At 46.7% G+C, this 26,012-nt stretch overlaps 1 protein-coding gene across 6 annotated transcripts in view; it reads right to left on the bottom strand.

The window, feature by feature from the left end:
- STRBP (spermatid perinuclear RNA binding protein) overlaps positions 1-26,012 on the bottom strand; it is a 518,214-nt gene that overhangs the window by 94,978 nt on the left and 397,224 nt on the right. For all 6 annotated transcript variants that reach the window (XM_086921075.1, XM_086921077.1, XM_086921076.1 and 3 more), the window contains one exon: positions 1,341-1,481. In XM_086921075.1, coding sequence (XP_086777201.1) covers positions 1,341-1,481 — 141 coding nt within the window. The remainder of the gene's footprint in view (positions 1-1,340; positions 1,482-26,012) is intronic.

The raw sequence follows: 26,012 nt of genomic DNA, 5'->3' as shown, positions 1-26,012 counted from the left end.
CGGCTGGTTGTGGAACCATTAAATATATACCCATCTTCAAGAAACTTTACGAAATTGCAACTGTCATGTTATTTGGCTCTAGACTTACAATGCTTTTTACTGTTCAACTACCATTGTTATACCTTGCTTGTTGTGTGCGAGAGCTTTGCTATTGTTATTTCCTGTAGGTCTGTCTTCAGACCTATTTTGAACGGTTATGGGGTCTTTTCCGCTCGCTCTTCCGCACCACGCCATTTTTAGCTAAGGATTCACACTGAACGTATACATTAGGTAGTGCGCCTTCTCTCCCTGAAAATACTAAAAACCCCACTTGCTGTATTTCGTAAGCCATCCGATGTTTAAACGTTTACGGCCTGTACTGGAAACTAATTTGGCACTTCCACACAACCCGTTCCTTCCTTGTATTCATGGGCAGAGTATGCAGGAACGCACTAAATAAAAATGTCAGAAGCAGAAAATATAGGCTCTCTGCATTTAAGTTCTGGAAATTGCCTGATGTTGTCATACATTGCTTTAAACAGACAGACTACGGCATATGGGAGTTCAAGACAACTTTAAAAAGCCAATTAACATAAAGGAAGGGTGATGAAAATGCCCATCAAGAAAAGGTTGACCTGAAAGGGGAAAAAACCCCAAAAATATAAAGTATTGAGTCGTTAACTGAGGCACCCTGCAGATAGCCTAATAAAAACAGTAACATGCTGGGAACACCTCATGACGAAAAATAAAGGGAGGTGCATTGTGTCTCTCCTAAGATTAAGGTGAAACAACCAGTTATAAAAACAGGTAGAGCATGTTGAAAGAGTATTTGCATGCAGCTCCTAGGGATTTTTTTTAATGCTGGTTACCTGTTCTTAAGCCCTATGCTGGTGACTCTGCCGGATAATGTTTAAGACAGGAAGACTTCAAATGCCCATTAACCCTTGCCACTTTTGGAATAGCTGGTGTTACCCACCTGGTATGAAGCCACAATTCCCTGCATCTGCAACCAATTAGCTCTGCAGTGCATCAAAAGGACTTCGAGATTTTCATGGGGGGAGGTTGGGGTAAGATACGCATTATGTTGAACATTTTCCGAACGGGATGGTGCATAGGCATCTGGATATTTATGGAGAGTGATGCTACTTCCTGCAACGGGAAGTATTCTTTTGAAATATTAAATGCTAGTAATAAATACAAAATGTTTAAAATGCAAAATAGCAACCTAATGACAGAAATTATTTTAGAGTATTAACATATTATACTAGCTCTAGATAATGTGGAACACTTAATCACTTTGAATAAATACATGTTTTTCGTTTCACAAAAAGCAAAGACAATCATTTTTTTCTAGTCCTTACCTGGGAAATAATCTTTTTTTTCTTATTATTTGCAGCAGTAGGCCCTGAAAAGAGTTTCTCAAGTGCAGCAAGAGCAGCACTTGCTTTTGCAACTTTCTTATTCGGGCCTGCTCCTCTAAACTTCTGGCCATCAACCTCCACCTAAAGTATAAAAACAATGAGAATAATTTAAAATCAAAAAGAGCAGAGAGGTCTCTCAACATGGAGTATTATTTTACGCATATAGAACATATGAAAATGTTGCATTTAAGCACCATGTTATATTTTGTCAACAACAAGTGTACACTTTATTTCATCAGCACATAAGCAACTAAACAACTGATAGGTAGTAGTGTTTCCTAAGAGGGAAAGAACCGCACATCAAAAAAAAAATTGTATCTTTAACTAACAATAATGAGCGTGAATAATTATTATTTTTAGCTGTATGTACAGCGGGGTGCTTAGGTAGCCTCAAACACCTATTACCTAGAGGTGCTGTCAGCACGTTATAAAATAACATGCATATCAATACACAAGAAAAGAAGCTTGTTACAGCACACCATTTGCTATGTAAACCAATCCAAGAAAGTATTTGACAAATACTAGTCATAGGTTAAATCCATGTATTTCTAAGCATACGAGGATAATACAATGAGACAAATTCTATGTAGAGCATTGAGATAGTCCACAAGCGTCATCAGTAGATAATTCTTTTATTTGTTTCTTAAAGATTCCCAGGACACGATTTAGCAGACAAGTGGTTCGTCTGTACTCAGACTTTAAGGCAAAAATGGGAATAATGAAGTCGTAAAATCCAATCTGGATTTGTCCATGCGGCATGTCCGATTGCGTGTTCACCAGCCCAAAATGTTCATGTGGTGTACCCGATGGTCAAGAAGGGAAACAACTGCAATAAGGTACACGAAGCAAAAAGTACCAAACTCCAAATGATGCACCTGTGCACTGCTAAAGTCTCACCCCGTGAGTTTTGTCGCATGTACTTCCAAGCAGTACAATTGTTTTTTTAGTTGTACATACCAAATGTAGTGGTCTTTGCAGTGCGCTGCATCTCTATTATAATGGACAGACGTGCTATTTCTGTGGAGATATTTACGTGTATAGGGTTGCAGACTTACCATGGTCGTGCCCATTTTTTGAAATTTATCATAAAGATGCAGCACACTTCAAAAACCACTACATTTGGTATATCCAACAAAAAAAACAATTGTACTGCTTGGAAGTTCATGCAACAAAACTCACAGGGTGAGACTTTAGCAGTGCACAGCTCATCATTTGGAGTTTGGAACCTATTGCTCTACATTTCATTTGTCTCATTGTATTATCCTCGTCTGCTTAGAAATACATTGATTTAACCTGTGACTAGTATTTGTAACATCCCCCCCCCCTCCCCCCCCCCCCCCCCCCCCCCCCAACCCTGGGGGCCTTCAGAGTGACTTAACAGCAAGGTTTTCCTTTCTTTTCTAGAGATCCTTCTGAACAAGAACAATCTGGAAAAATCTTTCCAGCAGGTCAAATAGGAGATCATCCCATAGGAATCTGGGAACACTGACCATTCAGTAGAGAACGTTTGGCATTTCTTGTTCAGATGTGTTGGAAAAGTATCCATGTCTAGCACTGCCAGGTCTGGAAGATGGAGCAGAAGACTCTGGTTCAGTTCCTATTCATGGTGCGTGTGGAGTTCCCTGCTTGGATTATCTAATTTCTGGCTGAGTACCTATTTGATGTGAGAGATGAAAAACATCATTTTGGGAGATGGCTGGCTCCTAAGTTAGAGTGCTAGATCGTGAAATTGTGTTCAGAAAGTACCTTCCTATTTGTTGACATAGAAAAGGACTGTAGTGTTCTATGTGTGCTCCATTGGCGCCTTGGGACTAGCCAACAGAAGAAAAGCTTTTTAGGCATGGATGTTGTCTTTCATTTCCAAAAGTTCTGTCTTAAAAAAGGAGCTGTTTCACCTTCAGAAAAAAGCAATAGCAGACCCTTTGAACCGTAACTATTTTCATCCTATTTCCCTTTGCCTATATAAGCTGACATTTTGGTGAATACCTAAATTCTCAGCTGGAACTTTTTCTTGAAACACAGAGGCTTTTGATCTATCTCAGTCTGAAACATGTTGCAAAATAGGTTCCATTTAAAGGTGGGTTGATTTATGTATTCGCCTTGGACACTGGTTGGTGAACAAAATGCTCCCTCAGAGGCCTAACGTACCCTCTACTACTATAAAAGCAATAGGCTTATTAAGGAATCTCCCAATTTCATAAATAAATAAAGGCCTCCCTTAGAAGTCTATACAAACATTCAGAACACATCTTCTACAATCAGATTCCAGGGCTGATGCCCACATGGGTCAGGCTTCTTGGAGGAGACTCTTGGTAGACTCACTTCACAATAGTATTTCCTCTGCTTTTATGAGAGTTTGCCTTGCTATTATAGTCAGTGCTTATGAGCATTATTGAAGATCCTTTGGACAAGCAAAAAAAGATAAAAACTTATCAGTATTCCTAGTTCTCCTACAAGGGACTCCTAGTTAAAATTCATAAGCAACACCCCCTCATCCATAATAATATTAATAAATAACTATCTTCATTCTGCAGTGAACACAGCCATAAAAGATACAATAGTTTAGAAATAATAACAAATTCATTCAAAACATATTTCATCATAATAAAAATAACAAATGTCCCAATCTTTCTCAATGTCTAGTTACTTAGACTTAGTATTGCTCTCACAAATTCACAGCAACAAACAATATACAGCCATCCCTAATAGGAAAGAGTAAGGAGTCCTTGTTACTTCGGATCCTTTTATTTCCATAAAAAACAAACTGGCTCAACATTCAGCGATACGACATGATGTGATACTGATGGGATAATCTGCCTTAAAGGAAAAGTGGCAGTTTTCCAGCCTTTTGGATATATGGCTTATCTGTCTACTTAGATCTTTTTTCCGGACTTTATTTTTTAAAAAAGGTGGGCAAAATAGTTTTTTCTATTGCTATTCTTTTTCATTGATTCCTTTTCATAAAGTTTCTCTTTTTAAAATAAATTAAGTGATATTCAGCTAATATAGCCACATAATAGGCAGCCAAAATCAAGTGTCTAATGAAAATGGGTGCTTCTAAAAAAAACTGATAGTTTCACAGAAAAAAAAGAAAACAGTTAAAAGAAAGCAATAGTTCAGCGAACACAAAAACCTAAAACGACACTGAAATTCACCAGTGTTGATATGCACAAGGCAAAGCTCACCATACTGAAGGCCGCCGCCATGATCCACACACACCAAGCATGCCACAGGCAAGAAATCTTTGCTGCAGTTTTTAAAAGTTTATTTTTATGAAAATTTGAGTTTAGTCACAAAATGGTGCCTTTTCGCTGTCAGAAAATGGTGTATTGTATTTTCATGATTTTCATTAAAATTGAGATTTTGAGGTCTAAACTTCTTTTTTTCTGGTACATTTTTCAATTCCGCTGGGTGCTCCCAGCACTCTTCAGAGGTCAGGCACCTCTCTCCTGGTGGCCTCCAGGGCTATGGAAGTTTTTGCTCAACAGAGAACATCTGTTTCCAAACTCCGAACTTTGGGCCAGATGTAGGTAGGCATTTACCGGTCGGTAACGGCCGAAACCGACCGGTAAATGCAATTTGAGATGTAGGGCCCTGTATTTTACAGAATCGGTAAATTTACCGATCGGTAAATTTACCGATTCTGTAAAATACCGAATCGGTATTTTTTCCGATTCGGTAAAATTGATATGTAGGTGGGACTCTTCTGAGTCCCACAAGCATTACAGAATCGGTATTTTACCATCAAATATTATTTGATGGTAAAATACTGATTCTGGTGTGCATGCACATGTGTGCATACACACCTGTGCCATATGACAGGCAGACCTGCCCTTAGAGCAGGTATGCCTGCCACATGGCCCCCGAACCTTTTTTGGGGGTGCTAGAGGGTGTCAAAGTGACACCCCCTGCACCCTTGTCAGAATCGGTATTTACCGATCCGGTAAATACCGACCGGTAATGCCCCATTCATTCCTATGGGCTTCAAAGCCCATAGGAATGAATGGGGCATTACCGGTCGGTATTTACCGAATCGGTAAATACAGATATTTACCGATTCGGTAAAAGGAACATCTGGATGTTCCTACATATCCACCCCTCAGATTTACCGATTTTTAATTACCGAATCGGTAAAATTCGGTAATTAAAAATCGGTAAATCTCATTTACCTACATCTGGCCCCAAGACAGTAGCCCTGGGGGTCTGCAACCTTGAAAGAACGTGAGTGACACTCTCACTAAAACACTGTGGCTGCAATCCTTAGGTGCCTCCTTAACGAATTGTTCCGGTTCCCCGTAGGGCCCTAATGCAAACATGAGCCCATGGTTCCTTCAACTCAGCAGCCTCAACCTTTCTCACAAATGCCCACTGAAGCAGAAGGCTACTCCACCTTTCCCTTAACAATGCATCCAAAAGACAAAGGGTCACATACTCCCCTGTTGCAGTTCTAATTGCAGCTACACCACTGAGAGAGAACGCTGCTCAATGTTAAGGCCAGTGTGCTTAACAGCCCTAGCGTCTCTGCCTGACGTTTAAACTGCTGCATAAAGCATGCAGCAAAGTACGTGAGACTGATTAGTTGAGTGCCTGCAACCTCCAGGTAGGCCAGATGCTGTGCTTGGCTACTCCCGCTTTTGTTGGAACCACTCAGGCGAACCTGGAGATGGTACACAGATACCATTTAACAAAATTAGAATTGTTAAGCTGACAATAGCATCTATATAGAGTATTGGGGTATTGCATGGTTTTAATGTGGTACTACTTTTTGATGATAAAAAAAGAATTAAAGTTTCACTCCATTAATGTAAAAAGGTCATACTGCTTGGATATTTACGTTTTGGGCAACATACACAAGAATGTGAAAACAAAAAGGACACTACCTTAAGAGTCTACGGTTTCACATATTAATGTATAGCTGACCTTCATCTAGACAAAGTTCTTGGACCTGTTAGCAAGCTAAGACATCCACACATTAGTGTTCAGTAAATGTGTGTACTGTGGACAAGAGAGTTGACTTACAGATGTCAGTTAATGGGACATTTCCCAAAAAAGGCATAGAAGCAGCCTTTTTGAGTGTAGAATGGGCCTGGGAGGAACGGAGAGTTGGCGTTTGGCTTTGGCATAGCAGGTTTGAAATCACCTGACTAGATAGCAATCCACTCCTGCTTTAGAAATAGCCCTACCTTTATGCGGTTTAGTGTAGGGGACAAACTGCTGCTGTGTAGTGTGAAAAGGGCCTTTTTAATATATGTGAGGAGTTCTCTCCGCTAAAGAAGCTGGGTGCAGCAAGAAAGAATACTGGCAGTTCAATGGTTTGGTCAAGGTGGAAGGGGGAGACCACCTTGGGCAAAAAATTTCGAGTTCGTCCTAAAAATCCACCCTGTCTGCATGAACCTTGAAATAGGTTCATCCAGGTTCAGGACTTAGATCTCAAAAACTTGTCTAAGGGAAGTAATACCGACTAGAAATGTTACCTTCCAAAATAGAAACTGGAGAGGGCACCAGTAAAGGAGCTCGAACATGGGCCCCATGAATCTAATGAGAATTACATTGAGGGTCCAGGAAGCGGCTGAAGGTAAGCTAGGAGGGATAACCCTTTTCAGCCCCTTCATAAATGCTTTAATGACGGGGATAATGAACAGCAAAGACTGTCCCATGTTCTGCAAGTATGTTGCCACTGCCGCTAAATGCAAGCGAATGGAGATGTAAGCCAGACCTGTTTTCCTTTAAGGAAAACAAGATGCTTTACAAAAAAAAAAGATTGCTTTATTTATAAGCAATCACGGACATTGTGGTCTGCTGACCCCAGCAGGCCACCAACCCAGTGATTTTAGAGATTCCTAGGGGGTCGCAAATTGAAATCTACCTCATTAATAATGCCTAACATTGCCTAATCTCCTTATCTGACTAGCCTGTCGATATCATGTAGCAGAGAGGTATTCAGAGGTAAGAGGCACATATGCATGAAATCATGTTGTTTTTATCACTTGTATAGATTCAAAGAGGTTGTGTACGGTGAAACACCCACTGGAATTAATAGGACGATGTACCAATATCTCCATTTGGTGTTTTGATCCTTTTTGTTTGTACTCTAGGTTGGCTGCTTTTCTCCGGGGCAACGTCCTACCGAGAGAAGAAGTGGTATGTAGAGCCACATCACACTCTGTAGATAGTTTTCATTAAGTCACTAGGTCCTGAGGAATCTCCAACTGATCTATTAGAGACATTTTATAGGCGAGAAACATGTTGACTCTAAGGGGTAGAGCGTAATTTTTGACAGATTAAAACAAAATAGTCGCCCTCCTTTTTACTTTTTAATCAGGTTGTGACCTCTCCAGAATAAAAATAATTATAGAGGATTCACTTACCTGTTTTAACCCACACACCACATCTACATCTTACAAGGCCCCCTCACACCCACGGCACCAATACGGCAAGGAACAAAAGATCTCCGATAAAGAGCCCCTTTATGGGTGCCCGTCGAGCATTGCAGCACTCGCTTGACAAGGAGCAGACCCATATGATGAGCATGACACCTAGTTTGCTGAGTGTATGAGGGTCCTAGTTCCGAAAGGAGGTATTCCCCACCTCCCCACACTCTGAGTACTCACCAGGTGGCCAACTTGCCACCCAGGAACCCGTACCTCTTTCGTCTTCTAGTTCTACCCAGGGCAAGTACGGTGGACCTTTATCAAGCATTTATTGTCCCCCTTGTTGTTTACTAACTCCTAGCAGATGAATCACTGAAAATGTCAACTTTCTCGCTATGAGCCAATTCTAGATGGCCTGTGCTTCCATGGATAGGGGGCGAGAGCAAGTGCCCCCTTGCTTGTTTAGGTAGTATATCATGGCAGTGTTGTTCGTTAGGACCAGGAGCGCGCTGGTTTGGATCGAATGATAGAAGGACTTTGAGGGCTAGATGGAGAGCCAGCAGCTCCTCCATGTTGATATGGTATAGTTGCTCTTTGGCTGACCACAGGCCCTGTGTTTGTAGGGTACCAATGTGAGCTTCCAGCCCTGAAGAGACGCATCTTGAATGATCATTTGATTCAGAGTACCCTGGTGAAACAGGACCCAATGAGTTTATTCTTCTGTTGAGACCACCACGGTAGCAAACACTTTGCCGCTTGTGACAGGGTGAGTTTGTTGCCCCAATGGTCTGAGAGTTGATTCCATTGATCCTCCAGGCTCGGCTGGAGCAGGCTCTTGTGCAGCCTGGAATTGGGGACCAGGAATATGCCTGAGGACACTGACCCAGTAGCGAAGTCATCTATCTAGCTGATAGGTGCGGCATGTGGAAGAAGTTGGAACACTTCCGAGCAATTGCGGATAGTCTCTCCTCAGAAGGACATGCTTTTGCTATTTTAATGTTCAGGGTTGCCCCTAGGTAGTATAGACTGAGTTGGAATCTGGATGGATTTCTCGACATTTACTTGGAAACTGAAAGATTGGAGGGTCTCAATACAAATCTGGTAAATTTCCTTGCTTGAGAGGAGCTTTTCACCAGTCAGTCGTCTAGGTAGGGATAGACTAATATGATTTTCCTTCTTAAGGCTGCTTCTACATTGGACAAGCACTTGGGAGAATGCCGAACGGCAGCACCATGTACTGGTAATGCTTGGATGCCACTTTGAAACTCAGGAACGTGCAATGTTTTTTGGGGTTTGGGATGTGGAAGTAGGTATCCTGAAGGTCGATGGAACACATCCTGTCCCCCCGATTGAGCTGGGGGCATTCTGTGTTTCTCTAATTGTATGTACTTGTTTAGAAGGTGCAAGTCCAGAATAGGCGTGCATTCTCTTTGGGGCCTTTTTTCTTCATGAGGAAATACCGAGAATACATTCCCTCTCCCCTTTGAGTGAGGGGAACCGCCTCTTTGCGCAGCAGAATGAAGACTCCGTTTTATAGAAGCCTTTCTTAATGGCAAGGTATTTGATGGTGGAATTGCCGGAGGTGGGGACTTGAAACCCAGTGCGGACCCTTTTTTTAAATTTTACTTTTTTAACAATATTCAGCATCCAGTTGTCACTGGTGATGTTGTGCCACTCGTGTCGATGTTTGATGATCCCCCCCATGCCCCCCATCAGAATGGCTGCCAGGGATGGGGGAATTTGAATTTGAATTTTAAAATATTTATACAGCGCACGTACACCCAAAGGTTTCATGGCGCTACAGTAGGCAGAGTCTCTGAGGTCATGGAGCGGGGAGAGAAAATGAGGAGAAATTATGAGGGGAATGCTTTGGAAAAAAGAAAGGTTTTTAAGGCCTTTCGAAAGGGCTGGTATTGATTGGAAGTTCTGAGTTGCATCGGAAGGGAGTTCCAGAACACAGGGGCGAGGGTGGAGAATTTAGACCCTCCCCATTTCTTACGACGGAAGCGAGGAACTGTGAGTAGGTGGTGAGAAGAGGAGCGAAGTTCCCTGGGGGGGACATAAGGTATGATCTCCGAGGAAATAAAAGCAGGGGACCTGCCTAGCTGGGCCTGAAAGGCGAGACAGCCCACCTTAAAAAGGGAGCGTTCGCGCACAGGGAGCCAGTGCAGGGATTTCAAAAGGGGAGTGGCGTGATGGGATTTCGTCAGGTTGTATACCAAGCGGGCCGCTTGGTTTTGGACCAGCTGGAGACGACGTACGCTATAGGCTGGCATGCCGTGGTAAAGAGCGTTGGCATAATCCAAGCGGGAGATGACCATGGCCAGTACAATAAGTTTCAGGGCTGTGAAGGAGAAGAAGCGGGAGACTTTACGGATAGTGCGAAGGGATAGAAAAGAGGAGGAAACCACCGAGCTCACCTGGGAGTGCATAGTGAGTTGATCATTGATTTTTATGCCCAGGGTTTTGACGGAGGAGGTAGGGGGTGGGGGAGGACCAAGTGAGGAGGGCCAGAAGAGGGGGGACCAGGGACTGGAGCAACCACCTGTCAGAACAAGCTCTGTCTTATCTGGATTTAGTTTCAGGTGGTTGTGATTCATCCAGTCCCGGATGAAAAGCATGGTGGATTGGAATTTGGATTTGGAGTCAGGGGAGTGAGACAGAGAAAAAATGAGCTGGAGGTCATCCGCATAATTGTATACGGAGACCTCCATCTGTTGAAGAGCAAAGATGAGGGGGGCTATATACAAATTAAACAGTAGGGGGGAAAGGGAGGAGCCCTGGGGGACCCCGCACACTACCTTCCGTGGTTCAGCCCAGAAGTCCCCCAGGCGAACTGCCTGGGTACGTCCGCTTAGAAAGGAGGACAGCCAGACCAAGGCGGTGCCTCCGATCCCCGCCGCTCCGACACGGGAGAGTAAGATGGAGTGATCTACCGTGTCGAATGCGGCCGAGAGATCGAGTAGCACCAGGGCCTGGGGGATGCCAGTGTCCATTCCCTCTCTCAGGTTGTCCAGTACAGAAAGCACGACCGACTCGGTGGAGTGAGCCGGTCGAAAGCCGGCCTGACGGGGCGCCAGGATTCGGTTTGCTTCCACGTAGGAAGATAGTGCTTTGGTGACATGCCGCTCCAGGACTTTCCCTAGGAAGGGGAGGAGGGAGATGGGGCGGTAGTTAGCAGGGACGGAAAGATCTGATCCAGGTTTTTTTAGAATGGGCAGGATTATGGCAGATTTGAGAGCGGGGGTGACCACGCCTTGGGCCAAGGAACTGTTAAGAAAGGTGAGGGGGGGTAGCGGACAGTTGTTGAAGACATGAGCAAGAATATGAGCAGGACAAGGGTCGTGAGGGGAGCCAGATTTGACCAGAGGGAGGAGGGAAAGGAAAGAATCTTCTGTTAAAGGAGGGAATGAGTGAAGGCGGGCATCTGTCGGGGGACAAGGAGGGACTCGGAAAGAGGGGGAAGGGGGAGGAATATTGGCCTTGATTGTCGCAATTTTGTCCAAAAAGTAGGAGTTCAGGGTATCACAAAGAGGTTGAGAGGGGGAGGGTGTAAGGGTGGTTCGATCAGAGTATGCGAGTTTCTTAATGATGGCAAAAATTTCTCTGGATTTGTTCTCCGCAACTAGGATTTTGGAGGAGAAATACTCTTTTTTGGTGGACAGTATGGATTTCTTATATTGCTGCAAAAGGGAAGTGTAGTGTGATTTAAGCTGAGGGCAGTACTGTCTTCTCCATGCTCGTTCTGCATGGCGGACCGCTAGTTTTTGTGCCTTCAGATCGTTATTGAACCACAAGTTGGAATCATTAGTCCGTTTGGAGGAAATGCGCCTCAGGGGAGCGATGGAATCGCAGGCTAAGAGTAGCCACGAGTTGATGGAATTAGCTTGATCCGCTGAGGGCAGGCCGGACAGATCGGGGCAGGAGGAGGAGAGAGAGGAGGCTAAGGCAGCCAGGTCTACCCGCCCCCAGGAACGGGCCCAGATGTTTTTGGGGTGCGAGGACTTGATAGGCGGTCCGAGTTGAGAGGAGAAAGAGATCAATGAGTGATCAGACCAGGGGCAGGGAGAAATGGACAGAGAAGAAATAGGGCAGTTCAGAGACCAGATTTGGTCGAGCGTGTGTCCATGAATATGGGTCGGGGTATTGATATGCGAGATGAAATTAAGAGAGCGTAAGGTTTCAGAAAATTCCTTGGAAGTGGAGCATTCAGCTGGGTCGGAAGGCCAGAAATTAAAATCACCCAGGAGCAGGACGGATGAATTGTTTACAGCTAGGGAGGCCGCCAGTTCTTGAAATCCGTCCAAGAAGGTAGGCGACGGTTGAGGAGGGCGGTACATAAGAAGGCAGGTAAGGGGAGTATGGTAACAGAAGCAACACCTCATTGTTTACCTGGTGTCTTGGAGGAATCTGGTGGTTGACTATTAGCTCCTTGTCCAAGCGTTGATCTTTGGGGTTGATTGTGAAACCTGGCTTGTTGGCGTGTTTGTTGGTGCTGGGCCCAGTGATGAGTTTGAACCCTCGGATGGAAATGACGCCTGTCATAGGTCCTGTACCGTCGAAAGAAGTCCTTCCGTTTTACTAGGCACACGGCCTAGTGTGTGTTTTAATCAGTTTTCATTTTTGCCCTCATCATCGTGTGGGAGCCAAGTAATGAATTACAGGTGAAAGGGAGATTGAGGATGCGTTGCTGTGCCTCTGGCTTCAGGCCTGTACGGGGAAGCCATGTAGAACGTCTGGCATATATACCTTGGAAATATCCATGCACCGCAAGGTCAGAGCAAGCTTGGGCCGCATTACTTACTTGGTTAGCAACCAGACCTCCTTCTTGCAGGATTTCTTCAAAGTCCTGTCTATCTTCCATGGGAAGCTTTTCTGTGGATCAGGCAAGTAAGTCCCACTGAGATCTATCGTAACGACCTAGTAGAGCTTGTGCGCTAGACACTTTACATTTTTTTTTAAAAAAGAGGCAGAGGTGCCACACATTTTCCTGCCCAAGGAATCTACATGCTTGCTGTTCTTGTCTGGCGGGAGGGATGACGAAGCCGCATTGGAGTGGGTTTTCTTGGCGGCGGCTATAAAAAAGGAGTCTGGTGGTGAGTCGGTTCTCAGAAATAAAGGGTCCTGATCCGGAGCCTTATACTTCTTTAAAATTATTTTCATGTTCTGCAATGAGGAGTGGTCTACATAGGTAACCTGGATCTTGTTGGGGACCTTAGAGCTTTCCTCTGCCAAGTGGGATAGAGGGGTCTTTGGAGGTGGCCTTAGCGACAGTGTCCTCTGTGGACATCCTTTGGGGCCAACTAACGCTCCTGTTACCCACAGAAAGTCCCACACAGCGGAATTGCTAAGAGGTCTTGAGAGACCACACCCCCTTTCTCCACCACTCAGCAAACAGGGCTCCTGGTGCACTACTGGTTGGGGGATGAAGTCGACTTTACTGCTGAGGGATCTTGGGGACCAGGAATCCCTCCTGTAAGTCTTAAACAGCAGAATTCCTGAGAGCTGGCCGGATGGCCTAACCCCTGTCTAAACCATCCTGCAAACATGACTATTAGCTAAAAAACCCCCACAGAACTGCACTGAAAAAACCAAAGGTTACAGGGACGTTATAGTTAGGTTGACATTTCAATCGTACAAAACCAGTGAAATTCAGCAGTTATAGTTAGCTGAGCTAACTATAACTCGCTCCCCTGCAATGCACTGCTTATGACCTCACATATTAAATCATGGTCAGTGACATCACTGATGACATCATTCACAATCTCCGACGCACCCACTCACACCCCCATATAACCTTTCATATACCCACTCCAACTTCCACAATACCATTCTCAAAACCATTGACACACCGATACCAGTTCTTACTAACCGACTCCCTGATTCATAATAGGTCTACACACATCCACTCAGTCACCCATACAGCCACTCATACACCAACTCACTCACTAATACAGCCACTGATATATCCATTCATACACCCATGTAGACACTTGCACACAGTCAGTCACTCATAGAGCTACTCACACACCTACCCACTCACCCATGAAGTTAACCACACAGCCATTTACTCACATATACAGTTATACTCGCACTCACTCATTTATTCATACAGATACTAAAACATACTCACCTATACAGTCACTGACACAAGCACACACATACAGCCGCTATCACAATCCCTCACTCAGAGACACAGTCACTCATAAACGCCAACACTCGCCTATACTGCCTTTCACAATTCTAATTACCCATATTCCACTGACACGTCCATTCACTCACCCACACAGCCATACACACACTCAGTCACCTATACAGCTCCTCACTGACACACTCACTAACCGATTCAGCCACTGATTCACCCACTCACTCATCCCCCGGTGCTTTTCCGGCAGCTTACACCCCTGTATCACTGCTGTGGCCGGCTCAGTCATCAAGCACCCGGCAGAATCGTCTATGCACTGTCCGCGGGTGCACCTCCTTCCCCAGCACCTCTTCAGCCGCCCTCGGCCACAAGCAGTCCTCCTGATTCCCCTTGCTATCACCGGGCGCCTTTAGAGGATGGCCCCTACACTAAACAGAAAATAACAAGGCTGAAACAAGCTTTCTGGATCAGTATATGCATAATGTCTGAGTTTGCAATTGTCTCTACAGAAAACATCAATGCCATCAATAGACAATCGTCTCACCCAGAATATTTCAGAGGGCTAGAGCGAAGAGCAGAGACATATCAGTATTTTAGTATCAAAAGTTAAAAGATCGGGCACTGGTCACTCTCTTGCTCCACAACTCTGCCTGGAATTGCCTCGAAATTTATTTGGCAATCAGCTGCAGCAAGTCTGTGCAGCACAAGCAGACCTCAGAACTCCGGTCATTCTCTGCCCCTTTGGATTATCTCAATAATGAGCATTGAGAAACCAGAGGGCGGCGTTTATATAGCTTCAGACAATTCCAGATGGTCTGGGAGAGTTTCATAATCTTGTGGGACTGATCCTCAGCCGCTAAGCGTCCTTACTCTTTTGAGTTGTTCTTCAGGCCCAGTCGATGAGGGCCACACATGCTGGAGTCCAAGTGGGCTTCAAGACACAAAGGGCCACATAAAAAAGTCCAAGTCCCAGCCTCTACAGGACCAGCTTTTATGATCAGGTCTGCTCTTCATCATCCTGGGGTATCTGTATTATAATAACAAGGAAAGACCTACTCGTTGGCTAGTGTCTTAGTGCGGGTCTACTAAGTCTACTCCAATGTGTATCTTGCTGGATACCACAGTTTCCCCTGCTGTCTGTGTCTGGTAATGACTGAAATACTGCTGGACCAGACAGGACAAGGGATTGATCTGCTGGGAGTGAGGAAGTTGGTTTGGTTGTAGCATTTCATAGGGGACATGCGAGTGGTGACAAGACTTCCTAGCAGGAACAATGCAGCTCATCTAGCGAAAGCTCCTGTTTCAGCTTTGTGTTTACTCTGGGAAGAAGGGAAAGTGGGAGAAAAGCATATGTCGGTAACAGTAGATCTGTAAGGGACATTAGTTAGTGATTGATTCCTTACCTTCTAATTACCCCCAGGCGTCAGACTGGATCCAGAAAGTTTGTCATCAGTACCCCTGCACGTCGGATGGTTGCATAGTGCAGCTCCGTGTCCGTCATAGGCATCGTGATCGCCGGGATGACATTGCGGCAGCTACTTAGGCGCCACCTTTGCACACTGACGTCAGTTCTGTACACGACTTTCCACGCCCGGAACGCAGAGCCATGCAAGATACTGACCACTCGTGCATTAAAACTAGGGCCCTAAAAGGGATGACCTTAACCCTAGAAATCAGTTTGCAGAACGGGGAGGTTGGGTAGGGCGGTAAGAAATCTATCACTAACTAATGTCTCTTACAGATATATCGTTACCGAAGGTAAGTAACTTGTGCATCTGAAAGAGACATGTTAGTGATAGATTTCTTACCTTAGAATAGATACCCCAACAATACCAACTCCGGTGGTGAGTCTGCGAACCAAGATCACACCAGAAAGTCACAGAGAACAGAACGGCCAAAGAAGCTGTCTCTCCAGGCTTGGCTGTCAAGGCAATAATGCTTAGTTAAAGAGTGCAGCGAGGCCCAAGTGGCTGCCTGACAGATGTCTTGCAGGGGGACACCATGTTCCAATGCAGTAGTACCTGCTGTCGCCCTGGTAGAATAGGCGCGCAGCCCCATCGCAGGTTCCCTTTTAGACCGAGAATAACAGGCTTTTATACACAAGACGACCAAGCGGGAGATAGTCCTCTTTTGTACAGCCTGGCCTTTCTTGGCGCCTACGTAGCCAACAAATAGCAGGTCATCCACCCGGAACTGCTGTGCGCGATTTGGGTAAAACGAGAGCGCACGTTTTGGGTCCAGACGGTGGAGCCTCTCTTCCTGTCTGGAAGGCTGCGGTGGCAGAAAGAAAGTGGGCAGGGTGATAGTTTGCCTGATATGGAAGGCAGTAACAACCTTTGACAAGAAGGAGGGACAGAGTGCGAAGCACAACCTTGTCTGTGTAAACGGACAGAAAAGGAGGATTACAGCCTGGAGCTCACTCACGTGCCTAGCAGCGGAGATGGCAACCAGGAAAGCAGTCTATAAAGTCAGTAGACGAAGAGGACAGTTGTGAAGTGGCTCAAAAGGAGTGTAAGTAAGAACCAGATTCAAGTCTCACTGCGGCATCACAAACGGAATGGGAGGGAAAAAGTGAGCAATGCCTTTGAGAAATCTACTTTCGACAGGGGACTTGAAAAGAAATGGCTGATCAGGGAGCCTGAGAAAGGCAGAAATTGCTGAAAAGTATCCCTTAAAAAGTGCCCAGAGCAGAGCCCTGCCGGGTCAAAGAAAGAAGGAACAAAAGGACTTCTGAAAGAGGGGCAGAAAGGGGATCTACAGCCTTTGCTGTGCACCATGCCACAATTTTGTTCCCCCTGCAGGCGTATACCGATTTAGTGGAGGGACGCCTGGCTGCCAGAATGATATCACAAACTTCAAGAGGCAAGTCAAATGGAATCAATTGTCGCTGCTCAATCTCCATGCAATGAGGTGGAGGCTGGACAGGTTCCGGTGGAGGATCGGCCCCTGCTGCTGCAACAGAATATCCTCCCAAAGAGGCAGTCTGATCGGGTTATCCACGTTCATACTGAGTAGCTTGGGATACCAAACTCTTCAAGCCCAGTCTGGGGCCACAAAAATGACTTGGACCAGGTCGCACCTGATGTTCTTCAGCACTCTGGGTAGAAGTGGTATAGGCGGAAAGGCGTACAACAGACCGCAACTCGTGACGACAAACGTCGCAAAGCAAGTGCCGCCTTGGAAATTCCAACGCGCAGAACTGCTGACATTGCACGTTCTCTTCGGTGGCGAATAGATCTAACCAAGGCTCTCCACTGCTGAAAGAGACCTTGCACCACCTCCGAGTGAAGACACCATTTGTGATCCATCATGCACCTGCGACTGAGTTTGTCTGCCCTGGCGTTCAAAGAACCTGCCAAGTGTTGAAATACTAAGGAAATGCTTTGACGTTCCAGCCATGTCCAGAGATGCAGAGCCTCCTGACAAAGGGTCCAGGACCCCACCCGCCTTGCTTGTTGCAGTACCACATGGCAGTGGACTTGTCTGTGAACACCTGCACTACTCTCCCCTTGACCGGGGGAAGGAATGCCTTCAGTGCAAGTAGGATCGCCCAGAGCTCCAGAAGGTTGATATGGAGCCTGGACTCCACCGGAGACCAGAGGCCTCTGATCTCTGCTATGTGGCCGCCCTATCCCAGGAGGGACGCATCTATCACCACTGTGTGCTCCGGTTGGGGAAGGGAGAGGGATCTACAGCTGACCCAATACTGGTCCGTGAGCCACCACTGCAACTGTTGTGCAGTGCCCTCCAAGATCTGGACGTACTCGGACAGGTCCCCTAGATGCTGCGCCCACTGGAACCTCAGGTCCCACTGCAGAGCCCACATATGCCATCTGGCATGATTGGTCAGCAGGATGCAGGAGGCCATGAGGCCCAGCAGCCTTAAGGTCATCCTGACCGAAATCCAGGACTAGGGGCGAAAGATCTGAATCATAGCCCGAATGTCCCGGACTCGCTGTTCAGGAGAATAAACCTGAAACTGCGCCGTGTCCAGAACCACTACGATAAAGAGTAAATGTATTGTAAATGTATTGGCATTTATATAGCGCACTACTTACCCGTAGGGTCCCAAGGCGCTTCGACCGCTGCGAAACCCTTCCTGGCTTCCCTGAGAGATGGTCCCTTAATGGGTATCTCCAGGGTGAGACCAGGCATCCCCGGCGGTCTGGTGGGGCCGTTAGTGAAGATGAGGCAAGCTAATGCCCAGAGTTGCCGAGTGTGATCGCTGATCAGAGTGGGCACCGAGGCGAGAGAATTATCGAGTCCGCTGACCCTGGTCCAGAAACCTGCCGCGCCGGGAATCGAACCCTGGTCCCGGGCCGTCCTCTGCTCTCGGATCTGCCGCCTCTAACCAGTGAGCCACACTACTTCATGAGAGGGAATCAGGTGCGACTTCGGCACGTTGATGGAGAATCCCAGCAAATTCAGAAGGGAGGTCGTAGTCTGGAAGTGGGAGACTGCCTGGAGCGAGCTCACCTTCAACAACCAGTCATTGAGATAGGGGGAAGACTGACACCCCATATCTGCACAGATGAGCTACGACCACCGCCATCACTTTCGTGAACACCTGAGGGGCGCTGGTAAGGCCAAAAGGGAGCACAGTGAACTCAAAGTGCTTGTGACCTACCGTGAACCGCAGGTAACGCCGGTGGGCCGGCAGGACGGGGATATGAAAAGAAGCGACTGCAAGTCAAACGCAACCATCCAGTCTTGCGGTTTTAGGGCAGACAAGACCTGAGCAAGTGTGAGCATCTTGAATTTCGAATGACGTTCCGAAGGTCTAAGATCGGACCCAGGCCCTTGTCCGGGAAGTAGTGGGAGTAACAACCGCAACCTACTTCTTGCGTCGGAATGCGCTTGATGGCCCCCTTGGCCAAGAGGACGGCAACTTCCTGCTGGAGAAGTGCCAAGTGATCTCCCGACATGCGGTAGTACTGAGGTGGCATGGCTGGAGGGGTAGTCTGGAAGGGGAGGGAGTAGCCCCTTCAGACTATCTGTAAAACCAACCTGTCCGAAGTGAGAGAGTGCCACTGGGGGAGGTGATGGCAAATCCTGATGCCCACTTGCGTTTGGTGGGCCTGAAACACCAGACTAGGAAGGTTTGGAGGCAGTGGTGGCAGGGGAGGTGGTGGTCTGACCCGCCCGCGGGACGCCGCGACCCACCTCGGCGGGTCCCACATCCGCAGCTGCGCTGACCGTTGCTGCGCAGGCTTGTGGCTTTGAAGCAAACTTGTTTGGGCGCCCCTTACTTGGCCACGAAAGGAGCAAAAAGCAGAAGCCGGAGGAGTGTGTGTGGCCGAAAAGCCCAAGGACTCCTTGCGAGTCCTTAAAACTGTCCAACGCACCTTGTCACCAAAAAGGCGAGTACCATCAAAAGGCATGTTCATCAGAGTGTTCTGGACATCCTTCGAAAAGCCAGTCGTCCTCAGCCAGGCATGACGGCGTAGCGCCACTGTTGTGGAAATCGCTCTGCCCACTGAGTAGGCGGCATCAAGGCCACAACGAATCATGATCTTGGCTGCATCTCTCCCCTGAGCAATAGCCTGGCAAATCACCGTCCGGGCCTCCTATGGACACTGAGGCAGCACCTGTGCCACGTATCCCAAACAGAGTGGGAATAACTGCCAAAGAGGCATGCAGTGTTTACAGACCGCAACCCTGAACTGATGGAAGAGAACATTTTCTTCCCAAACTGCTCCAGTTTCTTGGATTCCCTGTTCGGAGGTGCGGAAGGGAATGCGCTCGGAGACGCAGAGGCTTGGGCAACCAAGCTCTCAGGGGTAGTGTGTAGGGAGAGGAAAATTGGGTCGCCTGGGGCGATGGCATCGGGCCACGTTCCTATCCACAGGAGCCCCTGAGTTGGGCCTGGACCAAGTGCTCACAAGAACGTCTGAAAGTGCATCATTAAAGGGCAGCAGCAGCTCCGCGGAGGAAGCCGCCAGTCAAAGCACTTCTGTCAGGAGGTTAGTCCTGGCAGCCACAGAAGGGAGCTGGAGGTGGAGAGCCTATGCTGCCCTAAGCAACACCATTGAATAAGTACCACCCTCCTCCATAGCCACGGTAGAAGGAGGCAGTGCGCCAGGTGCGGGTGAGAAATCCAGATCACCGACGTCCCCCAAATCCTCTGCCAATCCAGGTCTAACTGGCTTTGGGCTGCGAGAGGGTCTTCAGAACCCTCCCAGTCTTCCCCGTCCTCTATGACCTGCTGGGCAGGTGGGAAAGATGGATGAGGGTGGAGAAAGGGATACTAATTCCCCATCGGCGTCTGAATCAGTGTTGATCGACACCGATCAGGCACGTCTCCATGTCGGGGTGGAAGCCGGGGACGACATTGGCCAGGGAGCCAGCCGACGCCGGTGGCGGTGCCGTACACTTTCAAATCAGTGGAGGTTGTACGACGTCAACAGACATCGGCTACGGGGTCTCGTGGAGCCGTAGTCGACGTAGGGGCTGGAGCTGCCAACGAAGGGCGAGGACCCCATGTCAGACCTAAAGGGCCCAAAGGCGTGCCAGTGGGGCCAGACAGGCCAAAGAGGCAGCCACGACTGACAGAAATTCCTGCAGCTGGGTCGGAGTCGCCTACGGACCCGGGAAGGACGGGTAGGCAGACGGCAACTGCGTAGGCTCCGCCGGAGCCGCGGGGGAGGCACCACCCGCACCCTGAGCCGTGTGGCTTAACAGGCTAGGGGAAGGCAAAGAGCGACGCCGCTTCTTCGACTTCTTGTGGTTTGTCTTACCTGAGTGTGAAGACTTTGCGAACGATGGTGGCGGCTCTGGGACCGGGATCTTGAACAGTGCGGCGCCGACTCACGGGCCTCAAGCAACTTTCAGGACCGCACCCGCAAAGTTTTCGGAGCCATGGCCCGGCAGTCGGGGCACGACGCGGGGTCGTGTTTGCGCCCCAGGCAGTAGAGACACTCTCGCTGCGGGTCCTTCACGAACTTCATGTGGGGATAGACCTCACAAGACTTGAAAACGGGCATCTCTAAACACCAGAAGTCAAAGACTCAAAAAAGAGAGAGACAAAAGTCCCAAAAAACTCAGTCAAAAGTTGACTGGGGGTACCGCTCTCTCCTGATCTGCGCTCGCTGGCGCGGAAAAGAAAGAAGAGACATAAGCGCACGAGGGTGGCTTCTAAGTAGCAGCCACAAGGTCATCCCGGCGATCACGACGCCTACGAAGGATGCGGAGGGGCTCAAAGCCACCTTTCGACATGCAGGGGTACTGCTAACGAATACTTTCTGGATCTAGTCTGACGCCTGGAGGTAATTCTAAGGTAAAGAATCTATCACTAACGTGTCTCTTTCAGATCATGTGGTCAAAAACACATGTCCCCATGAGATTTCCTGTGAACGTCTGCCTGGCCAATACTGCCAATTCTTGGTCATTTGCGTGGCAAAGATGTTGATGTTTTATTTTCTCCAAGCGCTGAACACTTCTTTCAGGGCCTTGCCATTTGTCTTCCATTAGTGGCAATTTTGAGTTTTTATCAATAACAAAAAAGTGATGGATGGAATGCTTCAATTTATCTTAACCACTGACAATCGATCTGGGTAATATTGCAATCCACTGTTTTTCCCCACACCATGTCACTCTAGACAAAGGCCCACCTTATGGAAATCCGTAACATCCCTGTGCCTCATGGGAACAGGACCAAATCTGAATTCCATAAATCTGGGTTCAAATTGAGGTGGCATGGTGGGCAAAAGAACAATGAGTTGGAATGCTAGCCCGAGTGATTGCCAGCATTTAGATTTATTGCAAGGGCTCCTCTCATCATCTTGTGTGTGCTTATTATACTTCCCCAAGTGGTGCGGGTATGCCCAGACGTGGGGCCGGTGTTCACTATGCCTCTGGAACGAAAGTACACCCAACTAAAGAGCTCCAATCAGGGTGAAGCCGGTCTTGGGTTGCTTATGTTCCAGTAGGACTTGGCCTGGCACTTCAGATGGACGGTTCCTATTTCAGCAGGTTCAAGACATATGCATATAGCTAGATTTAGACTGAGGTGGCATGATGGGCAAAAGAAGAATGGTTTGGGATGCTCCCCCAAGGAATGGCGACTGGTTAGACCTATTGCCAGTATTCCTCCCATTATGCTTTGTGTCTGATGTACCACCCTAAGTGGCAAGGGTATGACCAGGCATGGGTCCCAAACTCACTGTCACTGGAACCAAGCTACATCTGACTGACAAGCCCCAATCTGTACAAAACTGGTCTTTGGTTGCTTGTGAATGAATATCAATTACGAACTTGGTGACACATTCAAGCTGTCCTGTTTATCCAGGGAACGCCTCACTCACAATCACCACTGCTTGACCTAACAAAGCAGAGGACAAAAACACAGTGCATTATGGGTAGTATCAGTCCAATCGAATGCCCCTGACCCTTTGGGGTCTAATGAACAGAAACATGTCACCCTACATGACACAGACAAGAATGAAAGAGTACTAATAACCCATAATCCTAGTTTTAAATATTGTGTTAGTGACAATAAAGAATCTTGAGCTACTTTTACACGAACATGTAAAAGCTGACTTGGATACTGTTAGAAATGGGATCACTGGTTGCCTAAAGCTTAAGCCAAAGCCAGGCAGAGACCACCATTCTAGTCAGGGCAAGGGAGTTACACGCCAAAGATAACTCCTGCTCACCCCCTTGGTAGCTTGGCACTAGCAGTCAGGCTTATCCCGGAGGCAATGTGTAAAGAGTTTGCGCACGCACACAGCAACAACATACCAGGCACCTCTAAAAAGGAACTCCACACAAGGTTATATCAAAAATAGCCTTTGTATTCTCATACCACATTAGAATAATAATCACATAATATACATTGTGCCACCTGGCACTAGGTAATATCTACAAGGGATTATGTACACCTGACAGGGCCAACTGGACCACTGTCAGAACCATCACAAAGTGAACTTAGTAAATGTAGGACATATCATAAATGTATCACACAGCCAGTAATCACTGGCAAACACTGTATTCAGCATCATCCTGTAACATAAACCATATTATGCAGAGTTTCACATTTAGGCGTGAATTACATTCTGCCCCAACCTCACCAGCATAAACACATTATGCAATCATCTCATAAGTCTAAACGCATTATACCTTAAACTCCTAAGCATAACTCACATTAGGGGAATAACTCACAGTAGAGAATAATCTCACTAGCATAGACCACAGTATGCAAATAAACTCATACATAAACCACAGTTAGAGGCATAACACAGGGTGCGTAAATCATAGTACATGAATCACATTTCCTAGCACCACATAAATCACATTAGGGCCTGGCACCCTACAAACCCAACAGTCCCCCTGGCCAACTGGCCTTCTCAAAGGGTGCTCAAGAAAACAAGTTACCTACCTGTAACTACAATTATCCAGTATTGGTATCTTTCATAGATTCACATGCCTGAATCATTCCCAGTCGCCGAGGCGGGAGTCCCACGGTAAAAATACAAAAGCAGTGCCTTAGAAAAAACAGTAGTAGGCTAAAAGAAAAGCCCATAGGCCTACAACGTAGTAGCCTACCTACATCATTATATGAAAAGAACTAAAAAATAGTTCCAAGCAATCACCTATCAGAACCCTCTAGAACATTCCTAGCAGAGGCAGTTCTCCTCAGATTTTCGTAGCACAAGTGGGAAGTAGGGATCCCAAGTAAAGAACTGTCTCGCCAGGGAGGAGGGTGGGTGCATGTGAATCTATGAAAGATACCAATCCTGGATAACTGTAGTTACAGGTAAGTAACTTGTTTTCTTAACCAGTAATGGGGTATCTTTCATAGATTCACATGTCTGAATCAGAATAGTAAGCAGTAAAGCAAATGGTGTCGTTTGCGGGCGGTGGGAGACAGTTTATATACTCCCAAACACATCCGGGAAGGTTAGAACATTAACAAGGAATATACAGTTTCAGATTATAGAATGCATGTAAAGTAACTGTACTTAAAGAGAGATACATTTAAAATACAAGCATAAGCATCACTTGAAATGAATTAAATATATTATGAATATACACATATATATTGCAGCATAAATGAATACGTAAGTCTAACCTTTGTAAACGAGATGTTGAAGAACGGCTTGTCCTACAGCTGTATCGTCCTGCGATGCAGATTGTAGGCAGTAATGTTTCGTGAACGTGTGGACATTCTTCCATGTTGCAGCACGACAAATATTTTCCAATGTCACACCAGCAAATAACGCAGTAAATGCTGCCATAGGTCTAGTGGAATGCACTTTGACCTTTCTCTGCAAACGTTTGTTGGCTTTGTCATGACAGAAATGAATAGCTGAAGCAATCCATCTGGCTATTGTCGCTTTAGAGACAGCAGTTCCGAGTGTGACCTGACCATAGGCGACGAATAACTGATTGGATCGTCTGATGTCTTTAGTTTTCTGTAAATAGAACTCAAGACAACGCTTGAAATCGAGCGAGTGTAAAGCTCTTTCTGCTGGTTTGGTTGGGTCTGGAAAGAGAGTTTTAAGCTTTACAGGCTGATTTAAATGGAATTGAGATGGTACCTTAGGGATGAACTTGGGATTTGTCCTTAAAGTGACGTAATCTCTGGAGAAATGCAAAAAGAGTTCTGAGATGGTAAAAGCTTGGATTTCACTAACCCTTTGAGCTGAAGTAATGGCTAATAAAACTGCCACTTTTCATGTTAGGAACTTGAGCTCAGCCTTGTGTATGGGTTCAAACAGTCTTTTCATCATTTGAGCGAACGCTGTGTTCAACTCCCATTTAGGAGGAAGCGCACACATTGGCGAAAAAGCTAGAACAAGTCCTTTCATGAATTGTTTGATAAGAAAAGAGGAACAAAGTGAAGTTTTGTTAGAGTTCTTCCAAAATCTGGAAATTGCAGCAAGGTGAACCTTGATAGAGGAGAACACCAGACCAGGGTTGGCCAGGGATAATAAATAGGGAAGAATATCCTCCGGCGGAGCTTGAATAGAATGGAGAGCATTCGCCTCACACTAATGACAAAATCGCTTCCACTTTAAGCAATAGGTTTTTACTGTACTCTGGGCACGTGACTTAGCTAGAATTTCCAGGCAGTCTTGAGAGATGTTCAGGGCTCTGAACTCTAAGAAATCAAGAGCCATGCGTGCAAGGGCAGTAATTGTGGATCTAGATGAAGAATTTGACCCTTCTCCCTTGTCAGCATCCTTCGCGTTGGGATTAGATGTATCCGATTGTCCTGGGATAGTAAGAGCATTTCCTGAAACCAATATTACCTTGACCAACAGGGTTCAATTAGTATGAGACGGCAGCCTTCTCTCTTCATTTTTTGAAGTACCTTCGGGATCACCTGTATCGGGAGAAAAGGGAACGCAGTAATCCCTGACCATCGCATGGACAGGGCATTCCCTCTGGATCCCTGTTGAGGGAATCTGCTGGCGTAATATTGGAATTTTTTGTTCTCTCTTGTTGCAAAAAGATCTAATGTTGGCTTGCCCGAAACGTGAAAGATCTTCTCCAGCTGTTCCTTTTCTAGTTCCCACTCGTGACAGCCCGAGAGAGATCTGCTCAGGGTGTCTGCCAAAGTGTTTTGAAGTCCTATGACAATATCTGCTCTTAATGTTATATTGTGGGCTGTGACCCACTCCCACAGCTCCCGAGCTTCCTGCGACAGAGACTGTGACCTTCTTCCCCCCTGTTTGTTGATGTAATACATGCTGGTCGTATTGTCGGTACGGACCAGCACGGAAGATCCCGCAATCCTCGGGAGGAATGCTTGCAGAGAGAGAAAGATGGCAAGCAGTTCCAGTCTGTTGATGTGTTGTTGCTTGTACTCCTGGGTCCATCTTCCCTGAATTTGTAAATCCTGGAGATGGCCTCCCCATCCTTCCATGGAGGCATCTGTTGTTAGAACGAATTCTGGAGGAGTGGGCAAGAGAGGCCCGGAATCAGGTTCGCTTTCTGAGACCACCAATGCAGAGAGTCTATCGTGCGCGATGTGACCTTGATGGAGTCGTCGAAAGACCCTACGGCTTGCTGTCATTGTAGAAGCAACTCCTCTTGCAGAGGTCTCATTCTGAGCCATGCAAGAGGTACCAGGTTTATCGCCGATGAGCACAT

The sequence above is a fragment of the Lissotriton vulgaris genome, chromosome 5 (genome assembly GCF_964263255.1).
Source record: "Lissotriton vulgaris chromosome 5, aLisVul1.2, whole genome shotgun sequence".
Taxonomy (NCBI): Eukaryota; Metazoa; Chordata; class Amphibia; order Caudata; family Salamandridae; genus Lissotriton; species Lissotriton vulgaris.
The sequence above is the reverse complement of the archived record's forward strand: the minus strand, read 5'-3'. Positions and strand labels throughout refer to the sequence as shown.